General features: G+C 45.8%; 1 protein-coding gene across 15 annotated transcripts in view; it reads right to left on the bottom strand.

Moving 5' to 3' along the window:
* Nucleotides 1-4445: 4445 nt before the first annotated feature.
* Tiam1 (TIAM Rac1 associated GEF 1) overlaps nucleotides 4446-20194 on the bottom strand; it is a 401135-nt gene continuing 385386 nt past the window's right edge. For 14 of the 15 annotated variants that reach the window (XM_033755948.1, XM_010608608.2, XM_033755949.1 and 11 more), the window contains 5 exons: nucleotides 16244-16302; nucleotides 15657-15759; nucleotides 12781-12868; nucleotides 10312-10484; nucleotides 4446-6882 (listed from right to left, as the gene is read on the bottom strand). In XM_033755948.1, the coding sequence (XP_033611839.1) occupies nucleotides 6413-6882; nucleotides 10312-10484; nucleotides 12781-12868; nucleotides 15657-15759; nucleotides 16244-16302 (893 nt within the window). In that variant the 3' untranslated portion in view covers nucleotides 4446-6412. The remainder of the gene's footprint in view (nucleotides 6883-10311; nucleotides 10485-12780; nucleotides 12869-15656; nucleotides 15760-16243; nucleotides 16303-20194) is intronic. The other variant, XM_010608617.2, reaches the window with a different exon arrangement.

Genomic DNA, 20194 nt, shown 5'->3' with positions numbered 1-20194 from the left:
ACTGGGGGAGCCGAAGACCTTTGGGAGGTGGGGTTCGTGGGAAGTCCTCAGGTCACTGGAGCTGTGTCCTCAAGGGGACTGTGGGGGCCTGGCTGTCCCTTCTCTCATTCTGCTTCCCGACTCATGGCGTGCGTCGTTTGCATCTACAACGCTCCCCTCACAAGGTGCCTCCTGATTTTGGGCTTGAACTTCAGCCCTGTGAGGCAAAAAGCACCTCTCTTTACACCCCAAGGTACTTTCCTCAGGTACTTGGTCACAGGGATGCAGAGTTGACTGAAACAGACAGCATCTCTTCCTACTGTGCCGTAAACTCCGTAAGGTAGGAACTTTGTCTTGACGCCGCCTGCGGGAGGTGTACGGAAGCCAGGGGGGAATATTTTGAGGGGGTTAATGGCAATGTATCTTTTACGGTAACAATTTCTTAAATTTTTTTTCAATATTCACCGTAATTTTCGATCATTCCTCATCTCTCTCTCTCTAAATTTTAAACACATGCCAGAGGTTTGCAGTCTCTCCTACCTCACCAAATGGGAACCATGGCAGAGGTAGGAATATACACCCTACATCACCCCCCTCGAGGCCACTCCAAGGCCTCATAAAAGCCCCCAATTCCGTCACGTGCCTCTCCCACACACCCCATGGCGTATCTTCCCCAATAAGCCTATCTGTGCCTCTCCCCGACACAGCCGGAAATGCTTTTCCATGCAAGTCCGGAGTCCGTGACTCCATCGAGAAGCACCTCGGACCCCAGCCAGCAGCCTAACCAATGACTTGCTTTCCTCCCACCCTCGAGAGGCAATTTCACTTTTCAAAGCTAGTTTCTTGAAGACAATACCTACCAAGGAACAGTGGGGACACTTCCTGGCACAAAGTACTTCCGTCAACTTACGAAGGGGATCTACTATTACATGGTAGCGGCAACCCCAACTCCTGCTCCCAAGGCTAATGAATTTGTCGGGGTGTATCGAACTGAAACACAAAAAACCTATCTTGGACTCTTTGTCACATCCTTCATCACACAGCTCTTCATAAATAGGAGCCAGACTAACTTTTCTGGCTTTAGAAAAAAAATGAACAAAAGAAAAACAACAAATGAAGAGTAGAACAACACTCTTCCCCCAAAATATGCCACCTTTAGCTGCATATTATTGCCTATTATTGTGCTCTGATGGCAATGGAGAAGCAGCCGGTACAAGAAGAGCTCTCTGACATTTCCGTATTTGCCTTGAAGCAAGGCCCACACCCTCACTACCGAAGACATGACTTTACACCTACCTGCCTGGAGATGGCGCCAGAGGAATATTTGCTTAGCTAAGACAGTAAATAGATTTTAAAGCTTTTGCTTTTGGTTTTATTTTGCTACCAGAGCCTTTACACTGAGCTCAATCCCTAGCGAGACAAGATCTCACTAAATTGCTAGGTTGGACTTGCAATTGCGATCCTCCTGCCTCAGCCTCCCACGGTGCTGGGATTACAGGCATGAGCCACCATGCCCAGCTCCTAATTCTTCACCTCAAAATGGCAGCACTTTCGACTTGGCCACGTGAGCATGAATTACTGTACCCGCCACAAGACAAATCCATACACTGCTAATCCAATCAAAACCTCCATAGTCTCACACTTAGTAAAACAATGAAATGCATTTTCAAGGTGGCTTTCCCATTTTTTTAAAGTTCTGTATGAAAACTTAAAGCTTTTTAATTGTTTACAACATCATACAATCTAGACTGAGTTTTAAATATTTAACAGGGTGGTGAATAACCAAGCAAGTGAATACAAATCCTGAACAACAATAAAAGCGCTTTGTACCTTCCTTTCTACCAATGCCAATTTTCATTTGCTTGGTCAAAGCCAGAGGTAGAAGGCACAACCTTGGCACCACCTCGAGCTCAGAGCACTGATATGTGAGGTGCCAGCATTAGGCAGGGGGTTAGATATCAATGGGCCTGAAGAACAAAAGAGCCATGACCAAAATAGCAATAGCAAGCACTGCCAAGTAAGAAAAGACATCAATATATAACACATGTGTAATCCTTTGTAAAGTCTCAGGCCTGAAGCAATCCCTCAGAGCACAATGACATCTTAAGGTTACACATTGTGCACATTCCTTCTGATACCTGGCCACCCAGCCGTCTGATCCCAGGACAAGGCCCACAGCATCCCTGGGTGCCATAGCCTACAGCCCAGAGATATCAGGGAAGGAAATTTTCTTTAAAGACACCACTGCCTTAGGTTTAAACACACGAATGCATGAAGACGGTGTGGTTTTTATCCACGATGGACTATTACTCTGCCATAAAAAAGGATGAACTTGAGTCCTTTGTGGGAAAATGGATGCACTCGAGACCATCATGTTAAGGGAAATAAATCAGACACACAAGCTTCAATATTGCATGGTTTCTCTTATATGAGAAACCCCAAATATAAATAGAGCAAAATAAAAGGTAGATCATTAGGAAATAGAGACATAGAACCTTTATAAAAGGGAAAGGGACCAAGAGATAGAAGGGTGGGAGGGGAGGGGAGGGGAGAAGGATGGAAAAATAATTAAGATGTGTCATGTACATGTCACAATTCCCCACAAGAACGTAAGCATTGTGTTCCACAAACAGATGCTAATAAAAAATAAAAATTGAAAAAACTTAACTTTATCTTACAGGATTAGAGCCCCTGAGGATATACTGACCATCTAAAAAAGGACAGGAAGACTGTTCCCAATTCCTAAGTCACTCCCAAGTCAAAGGTTGAGAAGCGTCGTGATCACCCCAGTTCCCCGGACCCCAGGAGTAACGCACAGTGCATTGAAACCGTATCCAGACTCGCACTGGGCCGAGACGCTTTTGTGGTGTTGCCTGCCTTCTCCCTTGAAGGCGTGACTCTCTAAAATAGATTTTACAATCAACTCTTCTATCACTGCACAGCCTCTGTGTTTCGACTGAAGTTTTTCCTCGAGGGCACGGAGAACGGAGGACCAAGAGAGCGAGCGGCCCTTCTTGCAGCATCAGGAGTCGGGTTCCTAGGTAGCTGGCGATCTGCGACCTTCCCGCCTCTCGGCCCTGGGCTGGGGGCTGGGGGCGGGCAGGAGAAGGCCGAGTCGTGGGAAGCGGGTGTTATTACCCATGCCGTGCAAGGATATTTCCGACTCTGGCAAGACACGAGCCTGAGAAAGAAACTAAGTTGGGCTGGGGAAGCACCGCGATTATGCCTGCAAAACTGACTGAACACCGATGCCCTCCGCAGAGAGACCCAGCTACCAGCCAAGAAAGCAGCCACCGAGTGCAAGCAACTGTATTTCACTGGGTCAGAGTTGGTTCCAGCCACCCCGCCACCAGAGTGGAACTGGGTACAAAAGGAAGTGTTTTTGTATCGTAAATGCACTTCTGCACTAATCTTGAAATGCATTTAAAGTAAAGAGGTCCACACTCCACATCTCCATACACTGTCAAAATATTTGGAGTCATCCCTCATGTTTCCCAGACACAAATGCACCTATGCGGTTTTGTTGAAATGGAGGCTCCACTGCGCAGGTCTGGGTTAGGGCGTAGGTTTCTGCTTTTCTAACACGCAGGGAAAGCTAATGCTGCTAGTTGGTGGGCCACCAGGCGCAGAGCGAGGGACCACAGAGCGGGCTCACCGGCCAGGACGAACTCTTCCAGATCAGGGCAGGCAGGACAGAGAAAACCTCCTCACCTGGAGGGCGGGTGCGGTGGGGAACTCTGACCACAGTCTGTAAGGGACGCGGGAAGGGAAAAGTAGCCCGAGCCCACATTTACCTTTTCTCTGTGATCCTGCGAAAGGACTCAGGCAGCAGCTCCCTGGTAAGAAATACGGAGTGATCCAAGATCTCCCTTCTCCAGACCTCCGCAAGCTCTGCTATTCACCGTTATCTCCCCAGCACCCCTCCACTGGCTCCCACAAACTGGGCAGGAGATGGGAAATGAAACAGATCCCACCAACCAATTGGGTAGAACACTGTTTCTAGCAAAGATGTACAGACTTTTTCTTGTCATAAAACCTCTTCCCACAGCATGTACATTGAACTAGGTACTGTAAGAAATGGAAGTGATGGAAAGTATGTGGGAGGACATGGGGAGGTTACAAGTCTTGGGTCTTCAGATTTTGTCATCCACAGGGTCCCGGAACCAATCTCCTGGGGACACTAAGAGGTAAACGCAGTGCCCAGCAGGTAACAAATGTGTATCTTCCGTATTTCTAGTCCCCAGACTTTTAGACCAAGACACCCAGCGACCGCAGTGCCTGCATTCGCTTAAAACTTCAACCATTACCACAACAGTTTACATTGACGATCATTAACGATTACTTCCACAAAAGAGATTCTGTGGAATTTCCTCCCGTGGACTCCCTCCCACCCACAGTTCATACGCAGCCCCTTACTCAAAAAGGCTCAGGACCACCCAGGCACTTTTCAGTATTTTTATTGTTTGACAGGCATTTACAACGTTCCATTCATAGACCTAAAAACATAAAAATAGACCTTCTCTCAGCTTATAAAAGAAATATATAAGAACTTTGGACATAGACACATCATGACCTTATATACAAGAGAAAATGGCACCCTCTCCAAGCACCAGACTTTCCAGTATTTTCGATGGACACACGCTGCAGGGAAACCAGTAAGTTGCAATTTTCGACACCTCTGCTTCAGTTTTTCCATCCAGACACGACCAAACCCGAGATGATATGGAACAATGCAGTGATACAAAGGGTATAGAAACCATTCTAAAGCTTTTTTTTTTTTTTTTAAGAAAACCAGAAGATATAGCAAAAATTTAATAGAATAAAACTTTCAAAAGATCAAGCTCAAAGCCCTGGAAACCCGAAAGGCGGGGAGGGATAGAGGACAGCAGAGTGGGAGAAGCAAGCAGGGACACAGAGCATGATGTTCTGAACTTTCTATTATCTGGAAATATAAAGTCATAACTGATTCTTATAAAATATAATTCCTAAAGCTACTATAAAATTCAGGCCTTTAAAGTACCTACTGATGTGTCAAACACCAAATAGATATTTTCCCCAAAAAGAAAGTTTTCATATTATTTAAACCCTTCTTAGGAAGTAGACATTGTGAGATGGGAAAGGAGGGGGGAAAAAAAGCTATAAACCTTTTTTAAAAATGGAAAGTGCTATACGTTGTTTCTGTTCTTCCTACTTGGATATGTTTCAAAGGTTAGGTTTAGTAACATGATTACCCTGTTTCGTTGGCACGAAGATGTTAAATGGAAGAGATGTTTTGGAAGAGGGTGTTGGGTTCACAGGTTTTATGGGCTGTCAGGGAAGGGGCAGGTCATCTACGGATGAAGATGCAATTCTGATGAGAAAACTAATGATTGCCATGGCAACCCAGCAGAACCGGAAGTTCCCTCCCCTGCCACCTGCAAGAGACACACACACACCGCCCCTTCCTGTTAGGGTAATCCAACCAAACTCCCATCTCAAGTATAGATTCCAACATTCAAAAATAACAGATCTGCTTCTTGGAAAGAAAAAAAAAGTTTACCCTTAAGCATGAGCTTCTCATTGGGCTTTCATATACAAATATAAAGTCACCACACCTCACTCTCTCTGGAAAAGATTATATGCTCGCTTCAGACTTAAGTTACACCTAACACTGTAAAATTCTCATCTATTTGTGCCCCTGCATCTCAGGTAAAATACAAAAAATAGTGTTTTCTTTTTTTCCTCTCTCTCTCTCTCTAAGTGATAAATTTGGATCTCTGTAACAAGAGTTTGGCATCTTTATAATTCTATGCAAAACTAGAGCTTTTGAACACCAACACAGTTAGACCAGTCATAAACCAAAGAAGAAAAAATAAAAAATAACAGGCTCATCAAAACATAAATGACCACCCTCTCCTCACACATTCTTAAAATACACAGATATTCTCAGACACTGAAGAGGGAAGCTGTACAGTTATCTTGTTTGTTTCACGGTCTGTTTGGAAGTGGGTTTCCCAGCCGAGACTGATTTCAGATAGGACGAGCTGTATATGAGCTTTTGAATGTGTGCTATGCCTTAAATTCCGCACTTATGTCGACTGCTGGGGGTGATTTGCTCTCCAGTGCTAAAAATTTTTTTTTTTCCTAATTCTTCAGGCCCTGATTAATGGAGAATAAATAAAAGCCCTTAGTAATATACAGAAGATAGGACTCAAGCTCACTCGGGATCCTGAACAATTCTCTCTGATGTCGATGTGAACAATGGCAAAGGTGGGCGGTGGCCACATGGCTTTAGAACCGGGTCAGCTGCCAAAACTGTGTGTGTGCGTGTGCGTGTGCGTGTGTGTGTGTGTGTGTGTGTGAGAGACACTCTGGCAGACAGCACGGGAGGGCTGCGGAGTGAGGGCAGGCTGGGGAGAAGTATCTACACACGTTCTCTAAGGGGACACCACAGTCAGATCTCGGTGTTCAGTTTCCTGGTGGGGCCAAAGTCTTCACGCCTAACCCAAATGACCTCCTCACTGGCACTGTCCAGGCCACCATTGATGCCCGACAGGGCAGCCTGCTTCTTGAGCTGTGCCATGCGGGACGCATGAGTGTCCAGGCTCTTCCGGCCTCTCTCTCGCTGACTGATGGAGGCGGCCTGAAGCCGCTCATGCAGGTCTGTGTCCACCGGGGCGCCCTTCACCGCCTCACAGAACTCCTCATCGTCACTGAGGATGTCTGTCTCCTTGATGTCATCCTGCTCCTCGTACTGAGCAAGATCAAACTGTTCCTCTACCCACCGGTCAGTGTCCCCACCGCCAGGGGGGTGCTGGGGCTCTTTCTCCGGGCTGCTGGCGGAGACCGCATCCGAATCAATGGTAAACCTGTTTCGGGCCAGTCGCCGCCTCCTCCTCCCAAGAGACTTGCTTGGGGCGGACACTGCACACACACACAAAAATACAAAAATAAACCCCCACAGGCTTTACCATGAGATGAACATCCAGAAAGCAAAGAAAAGGAACACGAAAACTCAACAGTATGCATTTGGTGCCTGGACGTCAGCTGGGGCTCGGGCGCGGGGGGGGGGGGTTTAGGTTTCACCAGTCCATCTGGGAGGGTTTACCACTGCCTTGATGTCTGGACTTGGAGGGTGATTTAGCAAGTGACCCAAGAGCAGAGGCGAATGGGGGACACGGGAGAGGGTTATGGACTACGGGGAAAGGGCACCCAACCCTCTCTGAAATAATTACTCCACCCTGTGCGCCCTGGACACAGCTATCAGATGTCGCTGCTCCCCAGGACATCACGGGTCTTGGAACTGGCGAGGGTCCCTCACCCCAGCCCTGTCCCACACTGTAGAGCTACAAAGATCCCCCAAGGCTACCCCAGGGTCACTTAGCCAGAGCATAGGCCTTAGGAAGGAGGAGGACGTTTTCACAGTTCCATTCTATTTGGAGACACCACCAAAACGTATCAGAGGCAGACAGTGGTTTGTTTCATGTTTTCACTCTGAGACGTGGAGCTGCCAGTTAGCTCCCAGTCTCCTTTCTGACAGAGCCCCACAGGCACAGCAGGCTAAGCATCTGTGAGACTGAGTCCCGCTCAATACATTCCGTGAACCCCCATTCTTCCACAATGCAATGGAAGTATCAGTCCCCGAGTGCCGTGAGAAATAAATAATAATGACACTCGAGCAGTGGATCAACAAAGTGCTCTAATAAAGTGGCCGAAAGTTAGGAGGAACAAATCTCTGGATAACAATCTTTGGATCTATTCTTACTGCCCTCTAGGTAACAAGATTTGCTAAAAACAAACAAAAGACACCACCCAATCAAGCCAGCAAATAAACACTCCCAATACACACACACACACACACACACACACACACACACACACGCACGCACGCACGCAAAGACGGTTCATACGGAAATGCAGCTGCCCCTCCCTCGATAGTGACGGGTTTGTTGCATTAGACACAAAAAATGTGAAAGGCAACATGGGCTTTCCAGCGAGGGGCTGCTCTCCTGAATGCTAAGTCCTGGAAGCTGCTAAACAGCCTCAGTGCTGCTAGCAGGTGCCTGTCCTCAATACTGCCGCAGACAGCCCGGACTTCAAACACCATGGGCACAGGTCAGAGAGCTCAGCAGGGATCCAGCTCGGCTTCTACTGCAACCTCTGTCCCGCGACCCACTGTGGCCTTGTGCTGTTCCCAATGTTACGTCATCATCAGATACCACTCTTGTTCAAAGGGGAATGAAAAACCAGGAAAACAAAATTACTTCTCCACTGGAAAGAAGCACCAAGTTCTTACTCAATTTTACCTTAACTGTACCATAACGCATCCTGGCTCTCTCTAATCACTACCTTAGAACTGCCCTCAATTCGAACCTGGACTGCTGGGAATATCCATGAATGATCTGCATGCTAAAGTATTTAGAGGTAAAGCAAGCTACGGTCTGTGTCTCTGAGACATCACACCAAAGATGAGCTGGTGGATGACACATGGATACGTGAGAGGGAAAGTACAGAAAAATATTAATCACAGACCGCAGATGCGAACTATGAATTCTTCCAACTACTTTATGAGCCTGAGAATTTTTATAAGAAAATGGGAGAACAAAAAAATAAATTTTAATTGGGTCACTGGCGGAAGTAAAGTACTCTCAGACCAAGTAAGAGCCAAGATATTTGACTTTAATTATCCTAACAGAACAGAGGGAGAAATAAGCTACCTGCCAATGACAATGAAAAATGCCACAACTGTCTTTTATGAAAAGGATGCTTAGTTACCCAGCTAACATTAGGGGCTTCCTCCCAGTCTTTCAGGGAGACAATCTTCACTGTTAAACTAGTGCTGAGCTGATCTATTCAAGTATCATTTTAAAAATCACCAAAGATGAAAATTCTGATAACAGTGAACTGTTCTGAAGGCAGAGTGATATTTTCTTCAGCCAAAAACGAGCCACCAGGAAAATCTTTCAATCAGTCAAATCCAACAGGCTCTGACTTTCCCTTGGCAACCATGACAATGGTCTAGGACCTAGGCTCTAGGTAGTAGGTTGGTTTTATTTTCTTTCCAAAAAGATCTCAGTGAGCCGGGAAACCTCTGCTTATCCTACAGACTAAGCATGATTGGTTTTAAAGCAACTGCAGCTCAGAATTGAGGTTCACTGATTAACAATTTAAACCTGACCATTGACAGGCAGGGTCCCTGAGGTTGGAACACACAGTTCCAAGTAAACATCTTCCAGCAAGAGGAGGAGCCGGGGAACCCATTCCAAGCTAAAAGTCTCTCGTATGAGCTCTACAGGACACGGAAACGTCCTTACGTGGGGACCCTATGAGCAAGTATGGCTATGGATGCATGCATGACTCTTACAATACCTTAGAGCGTGCTGGGTGTACTACACTAGGTTTTCAATAAACACCTCAGTGGACTGGAGAAGAGATGAAAGCCCTGCCTCCAAATAAACTCAAGGTGCTTAAAAAACATAACAGCCTATGTCAAGCTAGCTATCAATCCCCAGCTCAACACCATTAAGAACCAGTAGAAAAGTAGTTGGGGCAAAGTTAAAAAGCCTTCTTTGGCAACTGCAAAGAAGCTGTCTTTCCTTGGACTCTTCCCTGCAAAATTCTTGGCTGCCTCTTAGGAAAGGAGTGATTAAAACGTGACCATCATTATTCAGTACCTCTCAGCATTATGGAATATTATTCTTTCTACTATTACTGATCTTTCCTCCACAGTGACAGGCTAAGTCCTGCCAGTATATTTATCCTGAGGCCTTTTCAATGCTAGATTCTTGTCTTCCCAGTAGCAGCTGAAGGCTTCCCCAAATTAACACTGAGATAAAAAGTCGCAGGCACAAGGCGAGGGTCACAATCTGACCTGTCATCTGGTCTACCAAACCTGGACCTCTGAGAAGAGGCGTTGCTGTGCCGCCAGATTACAAAGCTGCCACATTCCCAGAACAGCAGGCTATGACCTTGCTGAGAACTATGACACACTGCTTTTTGCTAAACAAAGCTGGCTGTCATGCAAGGCAGAGACTGTTATTCCACAAGGGCGTTAGGACAACCCCTCCAGAAAGAGGATGTGTTCGCCTGTTAGCTCAGCAAATGAGAGAGGAGCTCACCAGCCAAAAGGAGAGGGCAGCGAAGGGAAGGCAAGAGGAGCGAACCAAAGGCGGATCCCCAGGGAGGTTCAGGGAAGGAGCAAGGGCAAGGAACCCCACACCAGGGAAGAAGGTACTGCCACGTCCGCCCCCACGCCCGCACCTAACTCTTGCTCAATAAGGGTGTCACGCGCACTGGTGCTCTACAGTGGAGAGGGGGTGACGGGGATCTTGAACGTTTGAATCCCCACAGTACCTGCCCTGCTCATGGATGGCCTGACGCCTTTCAGCGCCCATAATCTTTTTCCTCCAAAGGGTACATACTGCTGGGATGAGGGGAGGCTTTCAGTTTTGAGGAGCTGCCTCCTGTGCTTATCTCGCAGGATCGAATGCACAGTCTTCAGGAAATCTGTCCGGCCCTCTGGAGAGCTAAGAAAAGAAGATTGACAGGTGTCAGGGAAACCGTACTTCAGAGGGGAACTTCTAAAGTCCTCAGGTGTGGCCAAACATCCTGAGCCAAAGTTAGAGATGGAAGCCAGGTGCCCACCTGCTCATAACTGCTGATAAGGGACGCTTACTCCTCTCTCCCATGCGTGAGGATTCATCTTCAGCAGACATTTTGGGGCAGAGAATCTCATTAATGAACAGATCCATGGGCAGAGGGATTCTGTTAGGGACCTGATGCCACCAACACAGCCTGCATTCTTCTGGTTCTTCTTGCCCTTAAAATGACCTCGTGACCTTATCTTTAGTTTCCCTCCCCGCAAGGCCACAGCGGTCCGGAGGAGTCAAACCTAAGTTTTTGCAGGACTAATCCCATAAAAGGCAACCTGGCCTGTGATAGGTTAAAAGTAGCCCACTCCTCATAAATAAGCAATAGCTCAGCCCATAACCAATAAAAGGACCTTCCTCTCTTTGTTCTCTTCTTCCCTTTTCTCTCTCCCTGACTTGCCTCCCCTAGTAAAGTCTCCTGTCGGACCTCTCAGTGTGTGGCCTAGTTGTTGAGCGTCTCTGTGCCTCTACAGATTCTGTCTCAGGAAGCTGACAAATTCCACTCTTGGCACTTAAGCCACAGTCTTAGATCCTAAAATGTTTTTCAGGATAAATGAACCACAAGATTCTTGCAACTCTGCAGAGCATCCAAAGACTGATATCCCAATGTTCTTAGTTTCCTCAAAAATTAGCCTCCCTCCTGTTAAATGTCTACTCTTCCCATGATCCATTTCAACTTGTTAAGTACCAGGGCTACATTGTTAAGAATGGGAAAAATCTTCCAATGTCTTAGTTCTTCTGGCGAAAAAAGAACTCCTAGGTAAGAGTTATTTTTCTTACTGAGTTCTCATTATTTTTAGCCACGTGTCACCTGATACTCTTTATGACAACAAATATGGCACCTCTAAGAGCCAGGCTTGCTGAACTCCATGGATTTTACCAGGGGGAAAAAATCACAATCAGAACACCCTAGACGATGGTAAAGATGGCTCTCAAGCCACATGTGGAATTTGCATGTGCGTGCGTGTGCGTGTGCGTCACAAGGGAATCTTTCATAATGAGCTACATCCCCATTCCTTTTTATTTTGAGCAGGGTTTTGATAAGTTTCTCAATCTAGGCTCAATCTTGAGATCCCCCTGCCTTTACCTCCCACAGTACTGGGGTTACAGGCATGCCTCACCACTCCTGGCTCATATGGAATATTTTAAAACAACAACAACAAAAACTTTTCACTTCTGACAGCTTCTTGGGGATCTCTCTCTGTTGATCCCTGTCACCAGAGAAAGTAGTGACATAAAACAGAAATTTGAAAGTTAAACCCACCTGAATTTGAACTCATGTTCATTTCCTATAATGTGTTAGGCAAAATACCTTCTAAGAACCTTGGTTCTCCTTGGGCTGACTAAATAAAATAATGAAGGTTAAGATTCTCAGTAAATGTACCTTCTTAACTATACTACCAAGAGCATTATAAAATATCGCTACTAATCGTAACATTGTTAATATTGTTTTTATGAGCACAGCATAGGTGCCTATGATTAAAATAAAGCATTATTAAATATGGACATATTTAAAGGCAAATATTTATAGTCTGTTGGGACCATCTATCTTGATATTTCTAGTGGAAATAAAAAGAAAAAAAAATCGGGCGGGGGATTTAGCTCAGTGGTGCCGCCGCCTGCCTCACAAACACAAGGTCCTGAGGCTGAATGTGGGAAAAGACCTCAAATTCTCACCGAAGAGGGAGAGGAGGAAGAAGGGAGGGACAGGGAAGGAGAAGGAGAAGAAAAGCAGGAAGAAATAAGTAGAAGTCCATATTACAAGTTTAATGTTTTCTCTGTAGGTGACCGACAGAAGTTCAAGTTCCTTATGCTGAGCTTCTCAGAATAATCAGGAATCCTGGTAATCACTCTACACTCTACCACTTCAACCCAGCCAGCCCCTGTCTGCTGCATTTCAGAGACCTTATGGTGGAAACCATGTACCCCAATACCAAGATACAGCACTGTAAGATGACCAGGCTGCTCTGTTCCATAGAAGGTAAATATGTTGAATATACTGGGAAATTCCTACTTCCTTTCAAAAAGACACTGAATTAGCTAAGTTATTGTTAACTTCTCCAGTGCATAGGGAAAGTTCGTGGAATCCAAGGGGCACAGGCTGCTGTGTGGACAGAGGGAAGGAAGGACATCCCTGGGCCATGTGGCCATGGCCCCACCAGGCCACGCTTACCTGCAGCACAGGTGGAAGACCCTCTCTGGCCTCCCTTCTGACTCCGATTTTACGTGGACAATCTCACACACGGTGTTTGCCTCGGCGTCTAAGTCAAAACAAGGACAAATGAGAGTGCATTTCGAGGGGAGTCATTTACAGTTTTGCAAAAAACATGTTTCACACTTTGCTGTCTGATAAAATAGTGCAGAACAGCACAAGACCAAAGATACTTCATTCCTACCCTGTGATCGAAAGTCACAAAGAGACAGAAAGAAACCTTAGTGATGCTAAGGGGAGGAACAAAGCTTAGAAAACTACCAAGTGCAAAAATCTCCTTCCAGATGGTCTAAAGGGCCCTTCGATCAATCATACCGATCGAGGAACTAACTGTTGCGCTGTGCAGCCAGTCTGGCCAAACTATTTTAATTAAGTGGTTAGTTCTTTTAACATCAGCTGGATTAACCAGTGCCCAAGATTCTGACACACATTCTCATAATGCCAGTGACGTAAGGAGACAAGTCCAGGGCCTTAGTAAGCTGCCTGGAGATCGAATGGGGCCTCTCCTCCCCTGGCCTCTCACGTGCCCCCGCAAACAGGAGCCAAGAAGGCGAAGAACAGCTGTTCTAGTGTCAAAGTACAGCCAAGCTTGGGCTCTTGCCTGGAAGTGGTTGCAGGACCCCTGGGGGTTTTAAAATTCAGGATGCTTAACTCCCTCATATAAAATGTTGTAGTGGTATAGTTGGGGATTTGGCTCAGTGGTTCAGCCACCTGCCTTGCAAGCACAAGGGCCCGAGTTCGATCCCCAGTACCAAAATAAGTAAATAAATAAATAAATTAGTTAATTAATTTTAAAAATGTTGTAGTATTTATACATAACATACACGCATACTCTCCTATACTTTAAATCACCTCTGTATTACCATCACACTTAATACAACCTGCTTTGTAAATCATGGTTATACTGTATTGTTTGGAAAACAAAGACAAGAAAAATAAGTGCGCACACATTCCATACAGATGCAAGTTTTCTTACCAAGTATCTTCTGTCCACAGCTGGCTGAATTCATGGTTCAGAACCAACTGTAATTTCTACATTCTGTGGTGTTAACACTACCACAGTATTTTAAGTTACGAAAAAGCATTCGAGAGAGAAACAACTCACCACTGGCTTTAGAGCTGCCCTCCCTGAGGTGAGGCCTCACTCTCCTGCAGGGGTCAGAACCCTGGCTACGCACCCTCCATTGTGGCTACATTATTTAATCCCAGCAGGAATCCATTTCACAAAAAGTTTTACAAATTTTCCCAAGGTCAAAACCAAAAGTCATGAAATTCCACGCTCTGGCTCTCCAATCTACTGGAATGCACTTCCATAATGAAGGAACATTCTGACCAGTTCCTCCAGCGATTACAGTATGCTTGAGGGTTTCAAAATTTGACTTGAATGAGAAACAGAGGATGAGAATGAAATGCGAAGTCCCAAAAATAAATTTGTTGCTAAAACATAAAGCCTTTGTCTTTCACGAAGGCAAAATACCTAGCTAGGAAGCCTGTAACTTGCTACAGAAATACAAGTTCCCCCCTTTTTAATCTGGCGTAGGAAGTAAATGAACTAGATAATTCATAAGCTAAGATTCTACCTTAAGACAATACCAAAAAAAAAATTTTTTTAAAGACAATACCAGTATTTAAGTGTCTAAATCTCAAAGCAGCATTACAGATTTTGTAGACCCACAATCTACAGGTTCCTATAAATTCACCCTTGAGTGAATTTTGCCAGTCAAATCATAATCAAAAAGGCATCATGATAAATTGCTGTGCAGGAAGCAGAGAGAAACCTGAATCATCTTGTACATACTTGGCTTGTGAGGCTTTTGCATTTGACTTTTCATACTGCGAGGGACCACTGTGAAGGAAGTTCAAAATGTGGGCATATCGGACATGAATCAATATTGCAAGAGGTTTCTCCTCCTGATCCCAGCCTGGGTGGTTCTATCAGGACCAGATCACTCTTACTGCTGAGAGGAGACCAGTGGAAACAAGGAGGCTACACAAAGCAGATTAGTAAGAACCTTAACATGCATACAGGTGCCAGAGCATGGAAGAGAAATACACCTGCAGACATCCCTTCCAGGGCCTCTCTTTACTACCCTAAATCTGGAATGGGGAACAGACAAGACCAAGGCTTCCACCCGAATCCCAAAGAAGCCCCTTCCACCGTGTCCTGAGAGGGCCACCGTTGATTCCCATCAACGTAGAACTTGACCTCAATTTAGGCAGAGGATGAGGGGCCCTGGGTCTCAGGAATATCATGATCCTTAATCAATACCAGACTAAAGTTTACTTCTAATGTGCCAGAGCATCATCTACCTACATTACCAGGTATACTCAAATGCTACCCAACAACTCACTTCATTATTTGGATCACAGAAAAAGAACGAACATTTCAAATGCCTTCTGTTCATACCAAAGATAAAGATGTACAATAGGTACTTCAGGCAAAGAGATGTGCATTCAATGGCTTTTTCATACTTTTGGTCATCTTTTCAGTCAGCTAAAAGGCAAGACAGTGATTACATGGGTGTTGCTCAGTTTCAAGGATTCTCTGCAGAAGTACAAGGCTTGTTGCCAGATTCCAGGCTCAGGAACATTATTAAACAGAACAACCATAATTCCCTGGAGCAATTCTGAAGTTATTATCCATTTATTTACTTGGTGCATTCACCCATTCAGTATGTTACAAATGGCCGCATTAGTAAGAGGTAAAGAAGAGATGGAGGGGAAAGAGAGTTAAGCATCTAAGAAAAAAGACAGCAGGGTGATTAGAACAAGATTGCGGGCACAGACATCGCACACACACACACAAAGTGAGTGAAGCCAGCACACGTGAGCGTTACCTGCACTCGCCAAAGCTCGGACCTGCAGAGCCTCGGTAGGGATCATGTGGCGAAATCGGAAGGGGTCCCACTCCTCATAAATTGAGAGTCTGTGAGCTCCCACCTGCAGGAGAGAAAGAGCCGGCTGCATGACAGCAATCTAACTCACCTGCACCAAGTCCTCCCATTTTCTCACCGAGTAACTCCAGGGCCCACCCAAAGCAATGCCACCTTAACATAGGAAGTGAGAAGCTACATGATGATCAATATCCTGAAGGCACATAAGTGAGTTTGCTACCCATCTGCACACAGGAAGGGCAGAGAAGAGGCCAGCAAAAAGATCACTGCGTAAGCAGAGGGGCAGCAGGAAGAGGGGAAAATAGCACTGAGAAAGTGCTGGGCCAGGCCAGGGGGCAAGGTGGAGCAGATAGCTGTGCACCTGGTGCTCCAAACAGAAGCCTCCTGAAAGCCAGGGTCCCTGGGAATGCTTACAAAAGAAGAGAAATCATAAAGGGCTCTTGCTGACAAAGGGTCAGAAGCAAGCAGGCGTGACTGAGAACTATAGAGAAAGACATTTTCAGACACTACGATGAAATGAAGAGGCTTACGAGTTTCTTCTTCTGTTTGGAGCCATCTTTACACACAAGGACCACAGCGGTTTTGAAGACTGGAAGAAAATAAAATAAAGGCAGTTACTGCACAAAATGTGTGCAGCTACCCTGTTAACCTGGACAACTAAACAGGACAGTTATGAGAAGCGGGAAGAACAGATCCCAAGGAACTGATTCCCACCCATCTTTTGATGCATTCCTCATCTATGAAAAATAAACAAGACTACAGAGGCAGAATTTTCCAGGTCCAAAATTACCAGAGCACCAATAAATGGAAATAATGCCCCCTCCGGAAACCATTGGGTAAAACATAGTTTAGCTGTATTATTGTAAGGTTAAAACTTAAGCTGACACATACTTAATAGTAGCTAATTTAGTAGCTGGAGAACAGTATGGATGCCTTTAGGAACAACACAATCACGGAAGGTGACTTACATTTACAGAAACTAAACCAACCCATACCCTACACAGTTTTCCTAACACAGGAAAAATTTTCTGATTTGTGACCTAAAGAAATGAAAGGCAGTTTACGTAGTAAAATCCGACTCCATCTTCTTCCACACAGGCTCGGGTCAGGGGAAACTCTTTAGGAGAGGTGAACATATAGTTTTATTCTTATATTCTTTCGGGGATTCTGAAGATGCAACGGAGGTATGCGTAACTTTCTAGCGAATTCCTGAAGCGATGCTGAGCATGCCTAACCTGCAGGGCTTCTGACCCCCTCCTGGGGAAGCAGAACTGGGCACAGAAGGCACAGAAGGACCGTCCCAGCACGTCCTGGGTCCCTGCGTCCAGCTCTCTGCCATGGTCTAAATGTCTACCATCTCCCCAAATTCCTAGGTCGAGACTAATCACCACTGCGATGGTTTTAGGAGGGAGGGCCTTGGGGAAGAGATCGGGTCCCAGGGTTCTGCCCACATGAACGCTCTTGGTACACTGAAACAAGAGGTCAGAGGCACACGTTTTGCCTTTTCCACCACGTGGAGCATGCAGTTCAGAAGGCTCATCCCTCTGTCGTGTAGTGGCCGGAGGAGGCACAGCCTGGGAGAGCAGATACAGAATGCAAAGGGAATGAAGGTCCTGACAATTTTCAGTGATGGGTGTCAGGCTCCAGGCCATCCCAAAGCATCCGGCTCCTTCTCCATCCTACTCAGGACAGCTCCGTCCTCCCCGTGTGGGGCCATCCTAATGTCCAACTCGTGGAATAAGAGACGCAGAGAAGCTAACTCCAGCCCTGGAGTGACAAGCTCGTCCCACAGAGGAGGACACTGATGCTTCTCAGTGAGTCATTTAGAGAGGACAGGCTGGAAGCTTCCTTCCAGAGCTGCCCCACTGACATGGGCCACGGCTGCTCTGCAGACTACTGGGCCCCTTCAGCTTGAGGAAACCCTGGGCGGCATCATCAGGCTGTCTGAAGTCACAGTGGCCAGGAGAACTGAGATCTTCTGAAAGCAACAAGAGTTCCACCTCAGGCGAGGGGACCCAGTGATGTTAGTTTTAGAAGAGGCTCCCTCTCATGGGCACTACAGTTCAAGGGTCTGTTTGGCTCCAAGAAGGTTAATGTATCTGGCTCAGTTTCCCCTGAGCGTAACCACCACAGAGCACGACAAGAGGAACAGAGAGCAAGCCCTGGCCTAGCACTGGGACAGAGTTATGAACAGCTCCACCTTACCAAGATGGGCTACACAGCGCCGTCCCATCCCTTCCGAAATGGCCCTGACCCTCAAGGCTCCTGGTAACCTTCATCAGCCCACGGTCCCTTCTCTGTTCCTTATAATACAAAGGCCTGGTGCCTGCCACCACGCAGAAGCCTAAACGAGCAACTCCCGTTTGTCCTTCGTTGTTTAAGGCAATGCAAGTCATCCCAAGCATAAACAGCACAGTGTCAAGCTAGCCACAAGTCAGCTTCAGCTTGGGCAGAAAGCTGAGCTACTCCCTGAAATTAGAGATCTACATGAAAACAAAGAGAAGTCAAAAGCCGCCTGATCAATTTAAACCAACCGACTCTGGCACAACTCTCCCCTCCTTCAAGATGTACTGTTTGTAAGGCTCACTTAGCTCCACCGCTCTACTTGGAATCGCAGTGAAACTGTCACAGCCGTCACCTGTAATGATCTGACCTAAGGCTCACCCACAAACCTGCTCATTAAGACGACGCCAGGAAACCGTTGTTTACAATCCCAGCTTTCACCTTTTTTCTTTCTCTCTACCGTTCCTTCACTGTGGCTCTGGAGAACATCCTGCACAATGATAAGCTCGTCCCCACAGAGCCTTCCACACTTTTCATCACTACGGCCCTACCAAGTATGTTGGCTGCCGTGGGGCTGGAGTATACAGCATCTGTTTACAAACACAGGTGTCCTGCGCCCCCACCCCTGCAAGTCAGCTATCTGATACCTGCCTCCCACAAACAAGCCAGGAAGCAGGGCACAGGAAGGCAGAGTCCCATCTGAGTCTACTGGCTGAATAAGTAGCACCTCAAGCTCTAAACCTCATAACTGGCATTTTCCATAGGTTGGCAAACTTGAACCAAACCTTTGTACCAAACCCAGGCTTGTCTGCTTGCTGCTTGGATAGTACAGGCTGCTAACATAGCCAGCTTGTCCATTCTGTTATTATTTGGTTACAAGAGCAAAGCACATAGCCCTTTGCCCCTGATGCCCAAAATTTACTATGCAGCCCCCCTGAACAGAAAAACGTTTGCCCGCTCCTACTTTCTTCCACTCAAAATAATTTCTTATTCTAAGTTGGTTTGTTTATAACTATACAAAATTTGTAAAATTCATGGGACAAATCATGAAAGACCCAAATGCTGAATTCCAAAACTGCTAGTGTGCAACCCAATATCAGAAACAAGTAGACACTGCGGGTCATTTACATCAGTGTCTTGAGGCCCATGCCTGACTCACTGAGCAGAAGCATCAGGCATTCCAGGCCACTCCAAGGAGAAATCACGATCTAGTGAGCACATGGCGAGTGCAGCAGCCCTCCAAAAAACCTGTTCCCCATCAAAAACTGCCCACAACGTAAAATCCCAATACTTCTTTATATCTTCTACTTAGTCCCACGTTTTCTCAGCACACTTACATGCTCTTTCGTTATTCTTAGTGAACTGTCACCAACAGCTGTCACGGCTCTTGGGAAATTTGGGGGAATGTGACTAATCTTTCGATGAAGGATAAGTGGATCTAAGTAGGAAGTCCAACCAATCTTCGTTGATATGACTAAGATGTTCCATTTGGGAATATTTTGCTCATATTATGGAGGAGGGAAAAAGAATTCAGTTAAAGAAGCACTAAGCAAACCTCCCTGCCCCAACCTCAGAGAAATAATATATGGTAAGAGAATGGTAAATGCCACATTTCCTACTGTGGAACCTTCTAGGGAGATGCTAGGGAAAAACACAACATAAAGCAAAAGTGCAGGCCGGCGAGCATTTGTGTTTGGGAGCCACACTGCATTACTTTATATTCACACCCACGCAACAAACCGGAAGCTGCATTTCCTGAATTATGCCCAACTCCCAGAATACTAACCCATAGTTTTTCCTCTCTCTCAAAAAGCATATTAATACAATACAATCACACGAGATCTCTAATTGCAGCAATTGCATCCATCTGAACAGGGTTACTAAACAAATAAATCGCTCATAAACTACTTCCACTGCTATCAGTAACAAGACAACTGCGATGTACCTCACGACTCATTAAGCGTTCAAAGTTGCAACAACAGCTCAGCTGAGAACCAACTTCGTAAATTCTGGCTTCATGGACAGCAACACAGAGTTGGGGAGAAAATTTTAAAATCCAGGATTTGAGGTGTCAGAAACAGAGACATTTTTCTCTGGATCTTTTATTTTATTTTATTTTTCCTTGGTTTATTATAAGCTCATTATTTTGAAATGATACTAGGAGTATAGCAGCACAAAAAAAAAAAAAAAAAAAAAAA

The sequence above is a fragment of the Fukomys damarensis genome, unplaced genomic scaffold (assembly GCF_012274545.1).
Source record: "Fukomys damarensis isolate Sample0158 unplaced genomic scaffold, DMR_v1.0_HiC HiC_scaffold_24, whole genome shotgun sequence".
Classification (NCBI taxonomy): Eukaryota; Metazoa; Chordata; class Mammalia; order Rodentia; family Bathyergidae; genus Fukomys; species Fukomys damarensis.
This window is presented reverse-complemented; position numbering and strand designations above follow the sequence as displayed.